The sequence below is a fragment of the Felis catus genome, chromosome D3 (assembly GCF_018350175.1).
Source record: "Felis catus isolate Fca126 chromosome D3, F.catus_Fca126_mat1.0, whole genome shotgun sequence".
Classification (NCBI taxonomy): Eukaryota; Metazoa; Chordata; class Mammalia; order Carnivora; family Felidae; genus Felis; species Felis catus.
Window position 1 is genome coordinate 6,111,441 of NC_058379.1, and position 16,896 is coordinate 6,128,336.

Here is a 16,896-nt window from a genome sequence, read left to right on the forward strand (position 1 = left end):
ACAGGAAAGAGGTGGAGAGACGTCTCTAGAAGGGCGTAGAAGGTTTCCCCTGAGCAGGTCCAAGAGCAGCTGGGAGGGAGTTGGTAGGAGGGAAACAGAAGAGACAGCTCAGGAGGAGCCCAGCAAGGAAGCCGGCACCCGAGCAGGAGGGTGGCGAGCACAGTGCTCCCCATTAGGAAGCCCTGGGACCACTTTACTTTGCTGTTTAAAAAGAACGCCCCAGGTAATGATGATAGGATACAGCTTAGAAAGATGGTGACCGGCCAAGTCACGTTCAAATATCATGGAGAACTAGACAAAGAGGAGATGCCGGGGTGGCTCAGTTGGCTGAGCGTCCAACTTTGGCTCAGGTCATGATCTCCCGGTTGGTGGGCTCAAGCCCCGTGTTGGACTCTGCTGAAAGCTCAGAGCCTGGAGCCTGCTTCGGTTTCTGTGTCCCCCTCTCTCTCTCTGCCCCTCCCCCACTCACAGTCTGTCTTCTGTCTCTCTCTCTCTCTCTCTCTCTCAAAAATAAATAAATGCTAAAAAAATTTTTTTTGAAGAACTAGACAAAGATGGATCCTAGCATTACACAGAGTTCCTGAAAAAGGCAGGTTTTCATCACACGTCGTTCTTGGAGGATGCACCTTCTTCACACGCAAACTAAAAACCTTAATACGAAGATCTCCTAAGAAGGACCTACGGATCCACCCTTGATCACCTCCTGTGAAAATACTCGGGAATACAGCAGATGAAAATTAGAGAGGTGGTCTTAAAAAAAAAAGGTAGAGAAATTCAAAGGAGAAGAAACTCAAAGTCATGCGAAGTGTGAAAATTTCTAAAAACTTAAACAGCAAAGGAAGCGAGCGCCTAACTAAACTCAGGGTGCGAGGGTGGGAGTGCTGGGTGGGGAGGAGTTTAGACTCAACAAGACAAGCCAGCGCGGCTTCTGCTCCAGCAGCTCACACGCTGGAACTCCTGAGGGTACCCCGGGGGGGATCCGACCATTGCACGTGTGTCTACAGAAGCCAACGAGCTGGAAAGCCCGTACGGGCATACGTATGGAAAAGCAAGGTCACTTCCTCCAAAACCCTCCCCCCAAAGCGCTGTGAGTAGGAAAACAGGCTACGCCCAGATCTTACCTGGCAGCTCCCCGGGGCTGGCCCATTCCCCTTCCGTATCAACAGAAGGCAAAGAAGCAAGGCGTTTAATGCACTCGTCAAATTGAATCCTTCCATCCTCGAGCAGAGCAGCTCCCAGAGAACAGTACAGAGCCTCTAAGAAATAGCACTCCAGAAGGTCTGGTTCCTCTATTTCTCCTTCGAGTAGTGCATCCAACATCTTGGTTAACTGGGTTACCTAGTGCCCGGGCAAATCCCGGATCAGCCCATTCATTCCACTCCCCCACCCCAGGGTCAGTTCTGGTCATAAACCTTGGGATCCCAGGTCCCAGCGCGGTGGGAACCTATGACCCACCCTATCGGTTCCGTCAGATGGAGCCTGGCACCTTGTCCTGCACAGGGTCGCCAAAGAAAGCAACCTCTGACGTTACAGTTTACCCCTCTGGCATCTCTGCTTCCCTTGGCCTGTGGGTCCACCTTTAGGGAAGCATCTCTCTTTGCTAACAGGGATATTTTCTCACCATATTTAGGTCTGTCTGCGGAACGACGGTCTTCAGCTTCTCGCCTCGTCTTCCATCCACTGTCCCTTCCACAATCACATCGATGAGATAGGGCACATACTTCTCAAAGAGACTCTCTAAATTGCTTTGCTCTGCCTATAAAAGAGCAGAATTGCAACGCATTTTCGAGGGCTCCTTTATTTAAGGGGAAGTTAGTGGAAAGCTGATCTTGGTGAAAGAGGGATGAGAAAGGTCTTCTGATGAAGATTTGGCAGGTGAGTAAACCCTGATAACAGCGCCTTCCATTTGTGGAGAGATTTGTCCTTCACGGTGCACTTTCATTGCAAAGCACTTGGTTTCACTGCCATAGCATCTACCCCGCCACCTGGGAGGGAGGGAGGATAACAGGTCCCATTTGACAGAAATGGGGCTGATTATCTTCAAGTTCAAGTGGTGCGGCCACAGTCATCTTGCAAAGAGTGCAAAGCAGTGGAAGCCCCTCTCCCTATCAAGGCGCTGAGGACCACCAGGGATCGCACGGGCCCTGACACAACTCTCTCTCCCTCACGACGGTGCCTCCAATGGTCCTATCATGCTTCCCTCGGTCTTCTCTTCTCTGGGATAATTATGTCCTGGTTTCCAATTCACCATCAGCCTAGCAGTCCTTCCAGTGATACACCCAAACCACCTGTGTCGCTTTGAGAACGCAGTCATGGTGTCCTGGGTGTGTGGTCAAGGCACTACCTTCACGTGACTGTCACACCTATCTCTATACTTTTCAATGAAGCCTTTTGTTACAATACACATTTTAGCAGCCATGTGACACATGACATGGTTTGAGGTCAACTAAAACTGTCAGAACTCAATTACGTGACAAGCTAGGTCCTTCACATTGCACTCATCCAATTCAGCAAAAGCTGGGCCCCTCTAGAGAGAAGTCTCTCAACAGCTGGGCTTGGCTGCAGCAGGAGTTGCCAACTACAACCCACAAGCCAAACCTGGCCTGCCACTTCTTTGTGTAAATAAAATTTTCTTGGTACATAGACACGACCATTCATGTACTTTAGCTGCTTTCATACCACGATGGTATAGTTGAGTAGTTGCAAAAGAAACCAGCCGGCCCACAAAGTTTAAAATATTACTCTCAATCCTTTTACAAGAAAAAAAAAATGTCAACCCTTGATCTAGACTACTGAAATCATCACGTAGCCCTGGGGCGCTTAGGTGGCTCAGTTGGTTAAGCGTCCGACTTCAGGTCATGATCTCACAGTTTGTGAGTTTGAGCCTCGCATCAGGCTCTGTGCTATCAGCATAGAGCCTGCTTCAGATCCTCTGTCCACCTTTCTCTCTGCCCCTCCCCAGCTTGTCTCTTCCCTCCCTCCCTCCCTCCCTCTCTCTCAAAATAAATAAATAAGCTTAAGAAATGAAAAAAAAAAAGATTACCTATCCCACCAGCTATGGAATTATCTGGAAATCTAGTAAGTGTGTCTTCCAGATTTCATCCAATTTATTGATGTTCTGACACTGCTTAAGATCACAGGCAGATCAAGGTCAAGGCCATGGCTTTAACTACAAACACCCCCCTGGATTATGTTTATTCAGCTAGGCACGAACACTAATAACTTTTAAGTTCATCTTAGAAATAATTTTCACCTTGTTTTGTATTTGATTAACCCATCTTTTCCAGTACGGTTGATATTTCAAGTTTTTAGGATCCACATAAACCATTCCACATCGAGACACAGTTGCAGGAGAGGCATACTGTAAATCTCCAACCTAGAGAGATAAAGGAAATCAGTCATGTCTAAAGCTATGAACAGCTGAACGGCATGTTTAAAGGCCTTTGCTTTGGGCAAAGTTTTCACAACTGCATAAAACCCAAGTCATGCCCAGATTAACATAGCTTTCATGAGGCTTCCAACTGAACACTTAGGTTTCTCATGGGAAGGTTATACATTTCTGATGTAGCACCTTTTTAACTTTTCTTTTACTATAAATTAATATGAAAATTAATATGCTGTAGAATATCTGACAAAAATAGAAAACTATAGAGAAGAAAATAAGTTACCCAAAATACCAACGCCAAGAAATAAGCATTGTTTTGGACTGCTTTCCTTTCAGTATTTTTTTCTTCATTTTTTAAAACATAGTTGAGATTGGGTAGTATAAAACTTAATACATACCCATCTAAACCAGCAATATTAACACACCTATCTCTTCATGAGAAAAAAAAAAGACACCATTCAGTCAGCCAATAAGGTAAGGAAATACGCATGCATCAGTGAATTTTGCAGGCCAACTTAGGAACAACTTTGACATTAAGCTGAAGTGAAAACAAGTCTCAGGGCCACAGCTATGAAACAGGTTCAGAGGCTATGATAGAAAGTTTGCAAAAATAAATGAAAAGAAAATTAAAGGCAAATAGTGTGAGAGAAAAAAAGAAGGCAACTACAAGCTAAGACCAAAAAAAAAAAAAGGCTCAAAAAGAAAGTAAACATAATAGCAGTATACTAGTTGGCTCTACAGTAAATATTTCCATATTCATAATAACGCAAATACTTTTTACCGATGTAACTGATGTAGCAATCAGTTTAGTTTAGTATTCTGAGGAGGGGAGTGAGCTAGTGTTGTAAGAGATGAACTCTCGCTTTCATAGCAGTCATAGCGTAGATACTGTGTAAACTTGATACAGGAAGAAACAGCATGCTAAGTGTGTTATATACAGACAACAGGATAATGATCAGCAGAAACAACCCAAGAGTGAAAAGCAGTTACCTCCGGGATACAGTAAAGAGGAGTAAGAAGAGTGAGGGAAGTATTGAGTTGTCCTCATCATAAAAACTCTTCTTGCACTGTTTGGGTTTTCTTTGGTCATCTATATTTATTAGCAATTTAATAAACATTTAAATTCTTAACTGCAAGACATGTTAAAAATTATTTTTCATCACTACTTGCCTCAAAGAGCAGAGCACAGTGCGCTTGAAGCCGAATGCGCTCACCATTGGCCAACGTCAACAGCCTGTTGTCGTCCATCACAGAATTCATGTTTTCCACCCACAGAGCATCCACATCACCATCAAATAAAATATACCTACAGCAACCCAAGAAAAGTAAGCCAGGCTTTCTTATGGAACGTGGTGTCCCTTCCCCATTCATGACGAATGTCTTTTTCCCAGGGCTCTGTAGCCAGGACCTGACACAGAGCACCCAACTTGGTCCAGCGGTTTGACCCATAAAATCAAAAGGAAAAAAACAAACAAACCATAATATCTGTGTGAGTCAGTCACTGACACTGAAGAATAATGCAACTTCACACAAAAATCTGAATTTCTTGCTTCTCTTGCAACCCGGAAGGCTGAAAACACAGACCTGCGCTCCTGCCTGGGAACAATCTGCTGGAGCTGAGCAGCAGCTGTGTGTGGAGACGGATAGGATCACAGTCTCAGTCTTTTCTTAAAACTGAGACTATCAATTGCTATTGGTCACTGGTTTTGACACCAACTTTTCTTATGGTAAAGAGCAAAGGAAAGTATTTCATATACCCTATCCGTGTATAATGGGTTGAATGGTGGCTCCCAAAAGATACGTCCATCCAGAACCTGTGACTGTGACCTTATTTGGGGGGAAGGAAAGATTTTTGCAGGCGTTAAGGATCTCAAGATGACAGCATCTTGGATTACCCAGGTGGGCCCTTATCCAAGGACAAGTATCCTTATAGAGAGCAGAGTATCCTAGCAGTTGAGGAGACAGAGATAACACACAGAGAACGGACATGGCATCTGGCACTTTGTGAGCAGGGCCTTTGACATCTGACTCTAAGTCTGTGGGCGTCCATGCATGAAACTACAATACTATACGTTGTCTTTTTTTTTCTTTACCTATAACGTTCAGATAATTAATATGAGGCTAACCCAGGCTCTCTCCCATTTAGAAAGGTACTCACTTTCGTTCCTTCTTATCCATCGGCCTGTTGATCTCCCGGAAGATGTTCGACAGCACCCCGTCTGTCCAGTCTCGGGTGGTGGGGTCCAGGATGCCATAGAGCTCTATGACACTCACGGCTTTGGGGTTTAGGATGTACAACTTTGTCATCAGCCCGAGCCTAAACCCAAGGAGAGAGGCTGCAGCTGTGGTCCAGGTGGACTACACATTAGGAAAACAGTCTGGGCTGCCTAGGTGGGGGTTAGATGTTTGGGATCCAGTCCAAAATTTCAAATGCAACCCACACAAACTCTCCCCTGGGCTTCTCCATTACCGTCAATGGCTTACACTAAATGCAAGGGAACAGGGTCACCTGCGTGGCTCAGTCAGTTAAGCGTCCGACTTTGGCTCAGGTCATGATCTCACGATCCGTGGGTTCGAGCCCTGCATCAGCTTCTGTGCCGACAGCTCGGAGCCTGGAGCCTGCTTCACATTCTGTGTCTCCCTCTCTCTCTGCCCCTCCCCCACTCACACTCTCTCTCTCAAAAATAAGTAAACTTAAAAAAAAATTTTTTTTTAATGCAAGGGAACCATGTTTCACCAAAAATATGGCCCCAGCACAAGCGAGGTCTGAACTGAAGGCAGAGCCTTGCCTTTTCAGGGCAACGAGAAGCTAAGTTACGTAGTCGTGCCTGTGACGATTTACGTAAAGGTTTCATAATTCACGTACAGGAGACAACAGTCGTCCAGGACTACGTAATACACCCTTGGACCACTAACGTTCAATCTCTCGTATCTACGGGATGTCTGCTCTGTGCTGCTGACCTTGTGCGTCATGTGGATGGGGCATTTGTCACCATAATGCCTGCAAATTCCTGCAACACGATGGGATGAATCCATCTACAGAAAACCACACCTCGCACAAACAGTTCATAATTAACTACCTAAAAATAACGGTGGCGTATGTGACAGTTCTATCAACTACCTAACAATGAATTAATTAAAGAACAAAAGGCAGGAGGGCTACGGCGCAGCCCCCTTGAAGCCAGGGAGCCACTGTCCACTGGCCTTCTCATAAGAAACATAAGAAGAATTAAGGAAAAATGGCAGTCACTTACTCACTGATCTTATATAGACTATCTAGAAATGTTCACATCACAAAGATCGTAAGTCTTGATTTAGATTTTTGCTGGAATATTCGCATGCAGCGAAGTCTTTCTGGGACCTAGTTATTACTTAGGAGGAGAGCGAGAGGTGAGAAAACCTGTTTTCAGGACAAGGATGGGCACGACAACTCACTCCAGGTCTTTAGAATGTTCTGTATCAGGGGCGTGAGATCCCTTTCCTAGCTCCCACTGGGCTGGCAATGGTTAACTCATCTGGGGAGGGGACACTCCGTTTTTGGCCACTCTGATACCATAACAAGGGTTGCATAATGGTGAGCGTCCTGCCTCACTTTGAAGGAGCAACCTGAACACCAAGAAAACACAACTTAACCAGTTAATTTTCAAAATACCTTTATAAGGTTGTTTGTGAAATACTTCCCTCACGGATGATCCCGGTCACAGGGTGATGCACACAAGGGTCACTGTTTTGCCTTCTAAAATAGGTGAACTAGGGGCGCCTGAGTGGCTCAGTCAGTTAAGCGTCTGACTTCGGCTCAGGTCACGATCTCACGGTTCGTGGGTTCGAGCCCTGCGTCGGGCTCTGTGCTGACAACTCAGAGCCTGGAGCCCGCTTCGGATTCTGTGTCTCCCTCTCTCTCTGCCCCTAACCCACTTGCATTCTGTCTCTGTCTCTCTCAAAAATAAATAAACATTAAAAAAAAAAAAAAAAGGAAAGCTCACTCTCTCTCTTAAAAAAATAAAAACAGAAATAAATAAAAATAGGTGGACTAACTCAGCAATGAAACAAATCGAGCCACTTCGAGTCTAAAGTGGTGTTTAGGACACTGACGTGTTCAGATTTCGGTTTTCAGGACTGTATGTTTCACTCTGTATTGCATGCGATTCTGAAGCTGACTGGGTCATGAAAATAATTGGTGGCCATGAAGCTAAGGTATTAAAAATGTTTCACGTTCCTTTCTGACTGGATTACACCCTGGCTTGAAAATGTCTTCCCCGTGGTAGCTGAACGCAGCTTCAAACACGAATGAACTTTTTACTTTCATGATTTAAAAAAAAAAAAAAAAAAAAAAAAAGGCAGTGTTTTAAGACAAACCTAACCTCCCAGGAATCGAGAAAGCAAAGTGTAACTAGGCGATACCACCACGACCGGGCAACGAGGCCCCCTCCTCGGGGTCATACTCACTTGGTCTGGGCCTGACACAGGGTGTTAATGATGACGGACTTGCCCCCTCCCGTGGGCCCCACCACCATGGTCGTGTGGCGGGTCAACATGGTCTCGAACATCTGAACCACTTTATCCACCTGTGGGGCAAATGTTGGTAGCTAGGGTAACACAGCTTTTTTTAAAACAGCTTTATTGAGCTATAATTCCCTTACCATGCAGTTCACCCCTTTCAAGTGTGCGATTCGGTGGGTTTTAGTATGGGCACAATCACGACATTCAATCTTAGAGGGTTTTCATCACACGTTCCCCCACCCCCAAAACTCTGCACCCGTAGTCAACCCTTCCAAGCCCTGCCCCCAGCTGCTGGCGCTGTTCGTGTGCTGTCTGTTCCCATGGATCTGCCCACTCTCCATAAATAAATGGAATGACATAAATGGAATCGCACGGTATATGTGGGCCTTTGTGTCTGGCTACTTTCAGCACGTTTCCAGGGTTTGTGCACATTATATCGCAGGTCAGGACTTGATTCTCTTTCGTGGCTGAGTAAAATCCCATCGCACGGATAGATCACATTTTGCTTTTTCATCTATGGGTGGACATTTGCACGTTTTCATTTTTCCCCTCTTACAGGTAATGCTGCTACAAACATTTGTGTACAAGTTTTTGTGTGCACACATGTCATTTCTCTTGGGGAGATACACAGGTCAGATGGTTAAGTCTGTGTGCAACTTCTTGGGGAACTGCCGGGCTGTTTTTCTAATAGCCGCTACACCATTTTACATTCCCACCAGAAAACACACAGTTTGAAACAACCACATCCAGAGGAAAACCTCAGCGCCAGGAAAGGTGCCAAGAGCTCTCTCATCTGCGGCCAGTACCTGCTGCCCCAGCCCGAGGCCTCTGGGTAGCCTGATGCCCCGAGAGAGCCCGACCAGAGGCGGCCACCCTGGGCCTGAAGCTTTAGGCATTTAGACCCTCAGCAGAACACTCTGGCAGTTCATGGCTTAATGATGACATATATACAGCCTTACAGACTTGAGATGATCAAAATCTTATCGGTAACGTTTAATTTAATTTTCCTTATATGTGTGACTCTGGAAAAAAAAAAAAAAGATGGGGTGGGGAGAGAACATTAAATGGTTGGACCCCAAAGCAAAATACTTCAGTTATCATATTATGCCAAAAACAATGGGTGGGTGATATGTACACACAGTGGGAAACTATTCTGCCTTAAAAAGGAAGGTGATTCCGACACATGCTGTTACACGGATGAGCCGTGAAAACTTGCAAAGTGAAAGAAGCCAGTCGCAAAAGGACAAATACCTCAGGATTCCACTTACATGAAGTCCCCAAAGGAGTCAGATTCATAGAAGCAGAAGGCTGGGTGCCAGGTAGGTGCCAGGGGCTGGGGAAGCGGAGGGGAGGGGGGAGTCGCCGGTTAACGGGGACCGAGCCTCAGTTTCACACAATGGAAGAGTTCTGAAGATCTGTTTCACGATATGAATATACTTAACACTACTACCCTGGACTAAAACTGGGTAAGATGGACATTTTTATGGTAGGTGTACCTTACCACACTAAAAAAAAAAAAAAAAAAAAAAAAAAAAAAAAAAAAAAGGCAGGGAAAAATGGTTAAGACAGTAAATGTTATATTATTTATATTTTCATGAAAAAAAAACAAACAAAAACAATGGAAAGGACCCAGAAGAAGCCCGTGAAGTCATTTCACGCTGCCTTACCTGGACAGGTAAGACAATGTAGCCGTTCTCCTGCTGCACCTGCTCTACGGCGTCATTAAAATCGGGGTAGCGAACACGCGGGCAGTCCAGTCCAGGAAACAGATCGGAAATCAAACCGAGGAAAAGAGGGACGTCCTCAAATACAAACTTGGGCAGATTCATGTCTCGAAGGGCCCTCATCAGCACCACATCCTGGATGGAATGAAACGGACATCTTCAAAGATATTTCTGAAAGACCCGGAGACTGGTCTAGGAATCCTCTTACGAAATATAAAATGAAATTTTCTATAAATTATAAGACACGAAGCATTGTCAGCACAGTCTCCAGAGAAAAACGTGAACCTGTTGCCCACAGAGCAGCACTGACTGCAGTCTGCTTCAGAGTAGGTCCTGTGCTTTCATTGCAAAGCGGAAAAAGACACAAAATTCGTACTCGTGCTTTCTTGAGGCCTGGGTTTATCCCCATCCCTCCACCCCACCATCCTGCAATTATGGATGGATCAGAGGCATCAGAAACTGTGGTGCCGTGGAGACGCTGAAATTGACCTATGGTAATAAATCAAATTAGAAACAAAACAAAACAAAACAAAACATATAATGGCTAAGAGACCCAACTGAGGCCAGCAACCCAGTGAAGTGACAGCTAAGGCTAAACCTTTCCCATGAGTACCATATAGTAGCCCGTCACCCATCCCGGCGGTTGTCAGGTGCGCGGGAACCGAAGACCCAGAGGACGTGAGTACACGTGGTCCCTACCTCTCTAAGTTCCGAAGAGCCTCTCTTCAGCTCCCCAGCCATTACCAACACCGATTTCAGGGCTCTCAGTCCAAAGTCATAGTGGTGCTGCTTGGAGAGCTGTTCCCGGGCCAGCTTGTACAGGACAGTCATCTTTTTGGCCAGCGTCTTTTGTGATCAAAGATAATGATAAACAAAGAAAGAAAATGACCCGAGAGCAAAGGGACATCATTCTACAAAGAAAACGGGCGTACGGGCGCTCAGATGGAACGGCTCTATGAACAAGCAAACCCGATGGAATCCAGATAAAGTCTGTAGCTGAGCTAAAAGCACAGCGCCCGCATCACTTTCCCGGTTCTGACAACCAGCCTTGGGGGTGTCAGGTGTCATCCCTGGGGAAGCTGGGGGAGGGGCACACAGAACTTCCTGCGCTTTGCTTGTCACTTCTTGGGAGTCAAATTATTTGAAAATAAAACTCACAATTTTAAAAAGGGGCAGGAGAAGGGGGGGAGGGAGAGAGAGAGAGAGAGAGAGGGGGGAGAGAGAGAGAGAGAGAGGGGGAGAGAGACAGACAGACAGACAGCAAGCAAGCCACACAGAATGCAAACTTGCCAAGCCCCCAGTCCGAAAGCAGAGCCAGGGCGGAGCCTGGGCCGGGCAACCACAAGGCCTCACCTTGGCCCAGAGGAAGCCCTCCGAGAAGAGCATGATCTCACAGATCTGCTGCAGGTCGGGCACGATCACCACCACGGGCCTGAAGAGGGCCTTCACTGACTCGGGCAGCTCCGTGCGGCCAGCGTAGCCGGGATTCATGGTGATGAAGATGCCCATTCTCGAGTCCAGGGAGATCTCCTGCCCTTCAAACTGGAGGGTGACAGGAAAGGAAGGGGGTTACGGCCGGCAGACATCACCCTCAGCTCCCTTCCGTTTCCGGGTGTCAAACGTAGAGCCCTCGTGCTTATGGCCTGAGTGTTCTAGGGGGCAAGCCTTGCCCTCCCCAAACTCTGATCCAAATCAAGGGTCTGCACACTTGAGAAGGGGCAGCTGGGGGGAAGGAGTGCAGCCTGGGGATGGTCTGAGGTGCTGCGTGAGCCCCAACAGGTTACCTAACTTCTCTGAGTCGGTTTCCCTTTCCGCAAGGTTTGGCGATTGAGCGAGGCGATCTGTGCTCGAGCACACAGTCTGGCACCCCACGCAAAGTGGATTTTCATTCAGGTTACCTGTGACTCCCCGAATCCAGCCTCAACCCCGCCCCCCGGGCGCCTGGACATCAACCCTTCCCACCTCTTCATCCTCCAGGTGCCTCGGGGACCAACAAACTGCAGGAATCTCAACATTTTGAATTTCTTTAGCCTACAGTTGAGGTTCACCTGCCTCAACTTTTTTTTTGCTAAGAGCTTACTATTTTATTTCTTTCGCTGGTCCACCATAGAGACAAAAAATAGGAAATTCTATTTTTATGAGGCACAGGTGGCCTCGGTGACAAGGGGGGCAGCCCAGCAGGTAGCTGATGCTCCCCCTGTCTCATCCCCCCAGGCTGCACTGAGACCACTCCCACCCATGTCCCAATATCCACAGGAGGCCCAGACTGCCCCCCGGAGATGACGGACAGGTTATTTATTATTTAACCTGAATGCATTGCAGGTTCAATTTCCCTCCCTCACAAGCAGTAAGCCCAGCCCTGAACGATTTCAGAAGAACGAATTAAAAGGAAATCCACCCAAAGCCTTTCTGGGAATCCCAAAAATGTTTACCAGTACCTAGTTTACATAATCTCTCGACAATGAGCCACACTGAGGTCCGGGAGGAAAGCAGGTGGGTGGCTAGGGCCAGGGAGGTACCCCCAAGCGAATCCGCACCAGCCTGAGCCACATTTGGGTCCCGAACTTCTGAGGCTCTGTAGGGCCTCAGAGAATGTATACACCGGTGCAGGGGACTGGTCTGGCCACTCTGGTCCCTTTCGTTACAGAACCCACTTCTGGAGTGTGCGAATTATATAGTTAGATCGTGCTTCTCCAAATTCTCATCCAGCTTCATCAGATGGAATGGATTGTATTTATTTGTTTATTTATTTATTTATTTGTTGTGTTGAGAGAGAATGTGTGAGTGAGCAGGGGAGGGGAAGACAGAGAGGGAGACACAGAATCCGAAGCAGGCTCCAGCCTCTGAGCTGTCAGCACAGAGCCCGACACGGGGCTCGAACTCACAAACTGTGAGATCATGACCTAAGCCGAGGTTGGATGCTTAACCGACCGAGCCACCCAAGGCGCCCCATGGGACATTAATCTTTAAGGCTGCCTTTTTTCTCAAACTTGGGAAGTGACCACAAATGTTTTTCTCCTTTAAAGGGGGCTCTGTACATCACTTATTTGAGAACACTGACTTGCCCACCGATAGCAACTTTGCATATGTCTGCAATTAGTTCGAAGTTCTTAGAATAGCGCAGTCCTTAATTGTCAAAGATGCTGATAATTTTGGAAAACCCAACCATCTCAATTTGAAAGCAGAAGTCTGTCAAATCATCTGTCAGCAGCCTGGTCCGGAAGGGTGACTACCCAGCACCCTGGTGAGGTTTCCGCCCTGGAGCATGTGGTCCAGGCAGGCCCCGCGCTCAGCCTCACCTGGAACGTGGTCACCTGATGGATCAGAGCGTTTCGGATCGTCTGAATCTGGGACGAGATGACCGACAGCACAGAGGCGTCGATTCGATTAAACTCGTCAAAGCAGCCCCAGGCCCCACACTGGGCGAGGCCAGAGAAAATCTTCCCAATGGCCTAGAATGAAAGAAATGGCAGGACAAGGGCAATTTTTATCTTTCAAACTGCAAGCGATACGTTTGCGGAGACATCGCCTAAATTAAAGCAGACAGTGAACATCAGGTTGGCGGAGAGGCAGCTGGCCAACCACCCCACGAATGGATCTTTCTGGCAACACTTCCGGGACCCTCTCATGGGCCAGCTCCCATTCACAGGATTTTACAAATTAAGGATTTGCACGGCAAACTCCAGATCTCTGGCCTCTCTTGAGCAACACCGGGTCCGCTTTCCCAAGTGGTAACAACCGCAGCTAAACAGTGGCTCCCCCCGCAGCCGAAGCACTGCCTTCTACTTGGCCACAGTCTTCACCACTCCCTATTGTCTCTATCTGCTGCTTTCCTCGTTATCTATGTGGCTCTGGTGGCATCTCTGTTTGCGACGCTTGCTCTACAAGCTGCTAACAAAGCCGACACGTGTACGTTCTGGGACGGGGGACGAAAGATTCTCAGCTCTACTCTTCCAGCTGCTTCCATGCGTTTTCATGGAAGAGAATGAGGTGAAATGCCTTCCTACCATGCCCCGCTTTTAGCTCTCTGCCCAGGAACACAGCACCGGGAGTGACGACAAGGCCTTACCTTATAATCCATGCCTTCACCGCAGTTGGTTACAACACAGAGCAGGCCCAGGGCTTTGGCTAGATCCTTGGTGGTCTCGGTTTTGCCAGTACCTGCTGGGCCAGCAGGGGCCCCTCCCAGATACATGGACAGTGCCTGTTATGAGCGAAATGCAAAACATACACTGGTCTGATTCTCACAAGGAAACGGGTGTCATTTCCCAAAGCACTGTGATAATCTATGTGCAATATATACATGTGGCAAGGGACAAGTTCACACTCAACTTTCTTATTATTTACTTGAGAGAGGGAGGGAGGGAGAGAGAGAGAAAATCCTAAGCAGGCTTCATGCTCAGCATGGAGCCCAACGAGGGGCTCGATCCCACAATGGTGGGATCATGACCTGAGCCGAAATCAAGAGTCAGACACTCAACCGACTGAGCCATCCAGGCATCCGACACACTCACCTTTTCTGATAGTCACCATTCTTAATGTTTCTTTTCTGTGTTTTTCCACTGACCGCTACCGACCACCCCCCGCCGCATGATATAGGAACCAGTACACCCAGGATGAAGCAACATGCGAGAATCTGTGCCTACACTAAGGACAAGGTCCCGGTAGGTCCCAGAGTTGGGGCTCACGGACACACGTTCATCTGTGCAGTAAAGGATTAGTCCTCCCCAAAGAAAGGTTTGGCCCTTTGTCTCCAGATTCTAGGAGTTGACCTCTAAGCCCCTGGAATGTCCTGAGAACAGTGACATTGGGCCACATGGTATCAGCTTGACTTCTAGAGGGGCTGGAAACTAACATCGGCCATCGGGGTGATCAGCCATCGCTACATGACCAGTCCCCAACTGAATCCCTAGACACCAAGGCTCTGATGAGCTTCCCTGAGTGACAATACTTCATGCATGCTGCCACGTGTCACCGCTGTAAGAAATAATGCCGTCTGCACAACCACACCGTGAGAGGAAGCTGAAGCTTCGCGCCTGGTCTCGCCCGGACCCTGTCCTAAGCCTTCCTACTGCCGATTTTGATCTGCGTCCTCTTGCTATAATAAACCACAACTGTGACTGTAATGGTTTTTCTGAGTTCTGGGAATCCTTTTAGCAAATTATCAAACCTGACGGTGGTTTCAGGCACCACCTGAACCTGCAACAGCCCAATCCCAAAAGGCGGCAAGCCAGTCACGTTCCAATCTGAAACTCCTTTATGGGGTTTAAACAACAATGCCCCTCACTATCGGCATTAATTTCCTGGGGCTGCCCTAGCAAATTACCACCAAGTAGGGGGCTTAAAACCACAGAAGCATATTCGTTCACAGAACCTAAGGCTGGAAGTCTGAAATCGAGCTGTTGGAGGGGGGAGGGGGCACCCTCCCTCCAAAAGCTCCTGGGAGGGATTTCTTCGCTCTGGTGGCTCCAAGCATTCCTTGGCTTGTGACCACGTCATTTCCAACCCCGGCCTCTCTTAACACCACCTTTCCTGTATCTCCGTGTCCTCTCCTCTTCTCACAAGGACACCAGTCATTGGCTACAGGGCCCTAATCCAGGGTGTTCCCAACCCCTAACTAATTAAATCCTCAAAGACCCCGTTTCTAAACAAGGTCACCTTGTGAGGTTCCGAGCGGACGTGAATCGGGAGGGGGGACACGGGTCAACCCGGTACAGTGTCTCCGATCACCCTAATCCTGCTCAGCGAGAAACCCACAGGCAGCTGATAACCACAAGGTCCAGGAGGCCAGTCACCTGAGTAAGGGTCAGGTAAATCCGGTCTGTGAGCGGCGTAATGACCAGCCTCCCGTTCAAACCCATGTACTCGTATCCGTAGCCGAAGGTGCCGGTGCACTGGCGGATGTTCAGCTCATCCGGCCCCCGGTCCCAGTAAAACCGCAGCTGACTTTCCCACTCAAACTCCCGGGCGTCGAGGATGCTGGAAGGGGACAAGCGGGAGACGCGGTCAGAGAGGCGGCGAGACGAAGCGCGGGGCCGGACGCGCTGTGAGACACCGGCGCCCCGGAAGGGCCTCACCTGCTTCTTATGAAGGAGTCGACTATATCTCTGGCGTGGACGTCGATGATGAGGACCGTGTTGTATTTCTTCCTGTCGTTCCTACTTAAGGACATGGTGATCCGAGTGACCAGCTCGTCGATCTGCTCGTGCATCTTCTTGCCATAGTCCTTCATGGCCTGCTTCTCCCCTTTCTGCACCTTGCGGAAGACATCCTCCACTTCCCATGTCCACCACACCTGGCTGGCGGCCAGCACCACCATCCCCTGGTACAGGAGCATCCAGTCGACTCTAGAGGGGAAACGGCGCACCTGCTCGAGGGACTGGTACCAGACAACAGCCCCTGGAAGAATTTAGTTCTTTGATGCGGAATGGGGAAAGGCAAAGGAAGGGCTCTAAGCAAGCAAATGGCAAGAAGTCTTCCGGATAGACAGGAAAAGCCCGAGCCGACCACACGCGCACGTGAGACCGTGACAGCTGACCGTGTAGGGAGCTGCTAGATCGCTTTGAAAAGACGCCTTAATAGACCTTTCAGAATGACTTAATGTTATGGGAACATTATGAGAATGTTTACATTTTGGGGACGCCTGGGTGGCTCAGTCCGTGAAGCGTCTGACTTCGGCTCAGGTCATGATCTCAGAGTTCATGGGTTCGAGTCCCGCCTCAGGCTCTGTGCTGACAGCTGGGAGCCTGGAGCCTGCTTCGGAGTCTGTGTCTCTGTCTCTCTCTCTGTCTCTCCCCTGCTCATTCTCTGTCTCTCTCTCTCTCTCTCTCTCTCTCTCTCTCTCTCTCTCTCTCCCTCAAAGATAAACGTTAAAAATTAAAAAAAAAAAAAATAAGTAACAGACCCAGAGCTATAAGTTCCAATCCAGGAAAAGTGACCATGAATTACTACATCATTATCCTGATGATGTACAATTAATGGCAAAATAAATTTAAAAGTGTATTTAAAACAAAAAAAAGATCAGGCTTTACCACCTTGCTTTAAAGTTGTATGGCACCTTGAAAACCTAAATAGTATCTATAATTATGACCCCTACACACTAGATAAAGGTGATGGGGAACCTAGGAAGCTGGAAATCAGGAGAGGCAGAAGCAAGCCAAGCAGAGAAAATAACGTGACTCAGGGCACAGCTAAGGTGACCATGATGGCGTCTGGCAAATCCCAGGACAGGGGCGCTTTCTGGGGCTGTGTATCCCTGGGCCTGTCTTCTCAGTGAAGCCAAAACAC

At 48.0% G+C, this 16,896-nt stretch overlaps 1 protein-coding gene across 3 annotated transcripts in view; it reads right to left on the minus strand.

The window, feature by feature from the left end:
• Positions 1 to 16,896, minus strand: part of DNAH10 (dynein axonemal heavy chain 10) — a 145,649-nt gene that overhangs the window by 52,792 nt on the left and 75,961 nt on the right. For all 3 annotated transcript variants that reach the window (XM_023241314.2, XM_045041190.1, XM_045041189.1), the window contains 13 exons: positions 15,687 to 15,956; positions 15,405 to 15,588; positions 13,679 to 13,813; positions 12,909 to 13,061; positions 10,963 to 11,151; positions 10,309 to 10,455; positions 9,553 to 9,744; positions 7,832 to 7,950; positions 5,544 to 5,702; positions 4,556 to 4,691; positions 3,254 to 3,376; positions 1,622 to 1,756; positions 1,122 to 1,338 (listed from right to left, as the gene is read on the minus strand). In XM_023241314.2, coding sequence (XP_023097082.2) covers positions 1,122 to 1,338; positions 1,622 to 1,756; positions 3,254 to 3,376; positions 4,556 to 4,691; positions 5,544 to 5,702; positions 7,832 to 7,950; positions 9,553 to 9,744; positions 10,309 to 10,455; positions 10,963 to 11,151; positions 12,909 to 13,061; positions 13,679 to 13,813; positions 15,405 to 15,588; positions 15,687 to 15,956 — 2,159 coding nt within the window. The remainder of the gene's footprint in view (positions 1 to 1,121; positions 1,339 to 1,621; positions 1,757 to 3,253; positions 3,377 to 4,555; positions 4,692 to 5,543; positions 5,703 to 7,831; positions 7,951 to 9,552; positions 9,745 to 10,308; positions 10,456 to 10,962; positions 11,152 to 12,908; positions 13,062 to 13,678; positions 13,814 to 15,404; positions 15,589 to 15,686; positions 15,957 to 16,896) is intronic.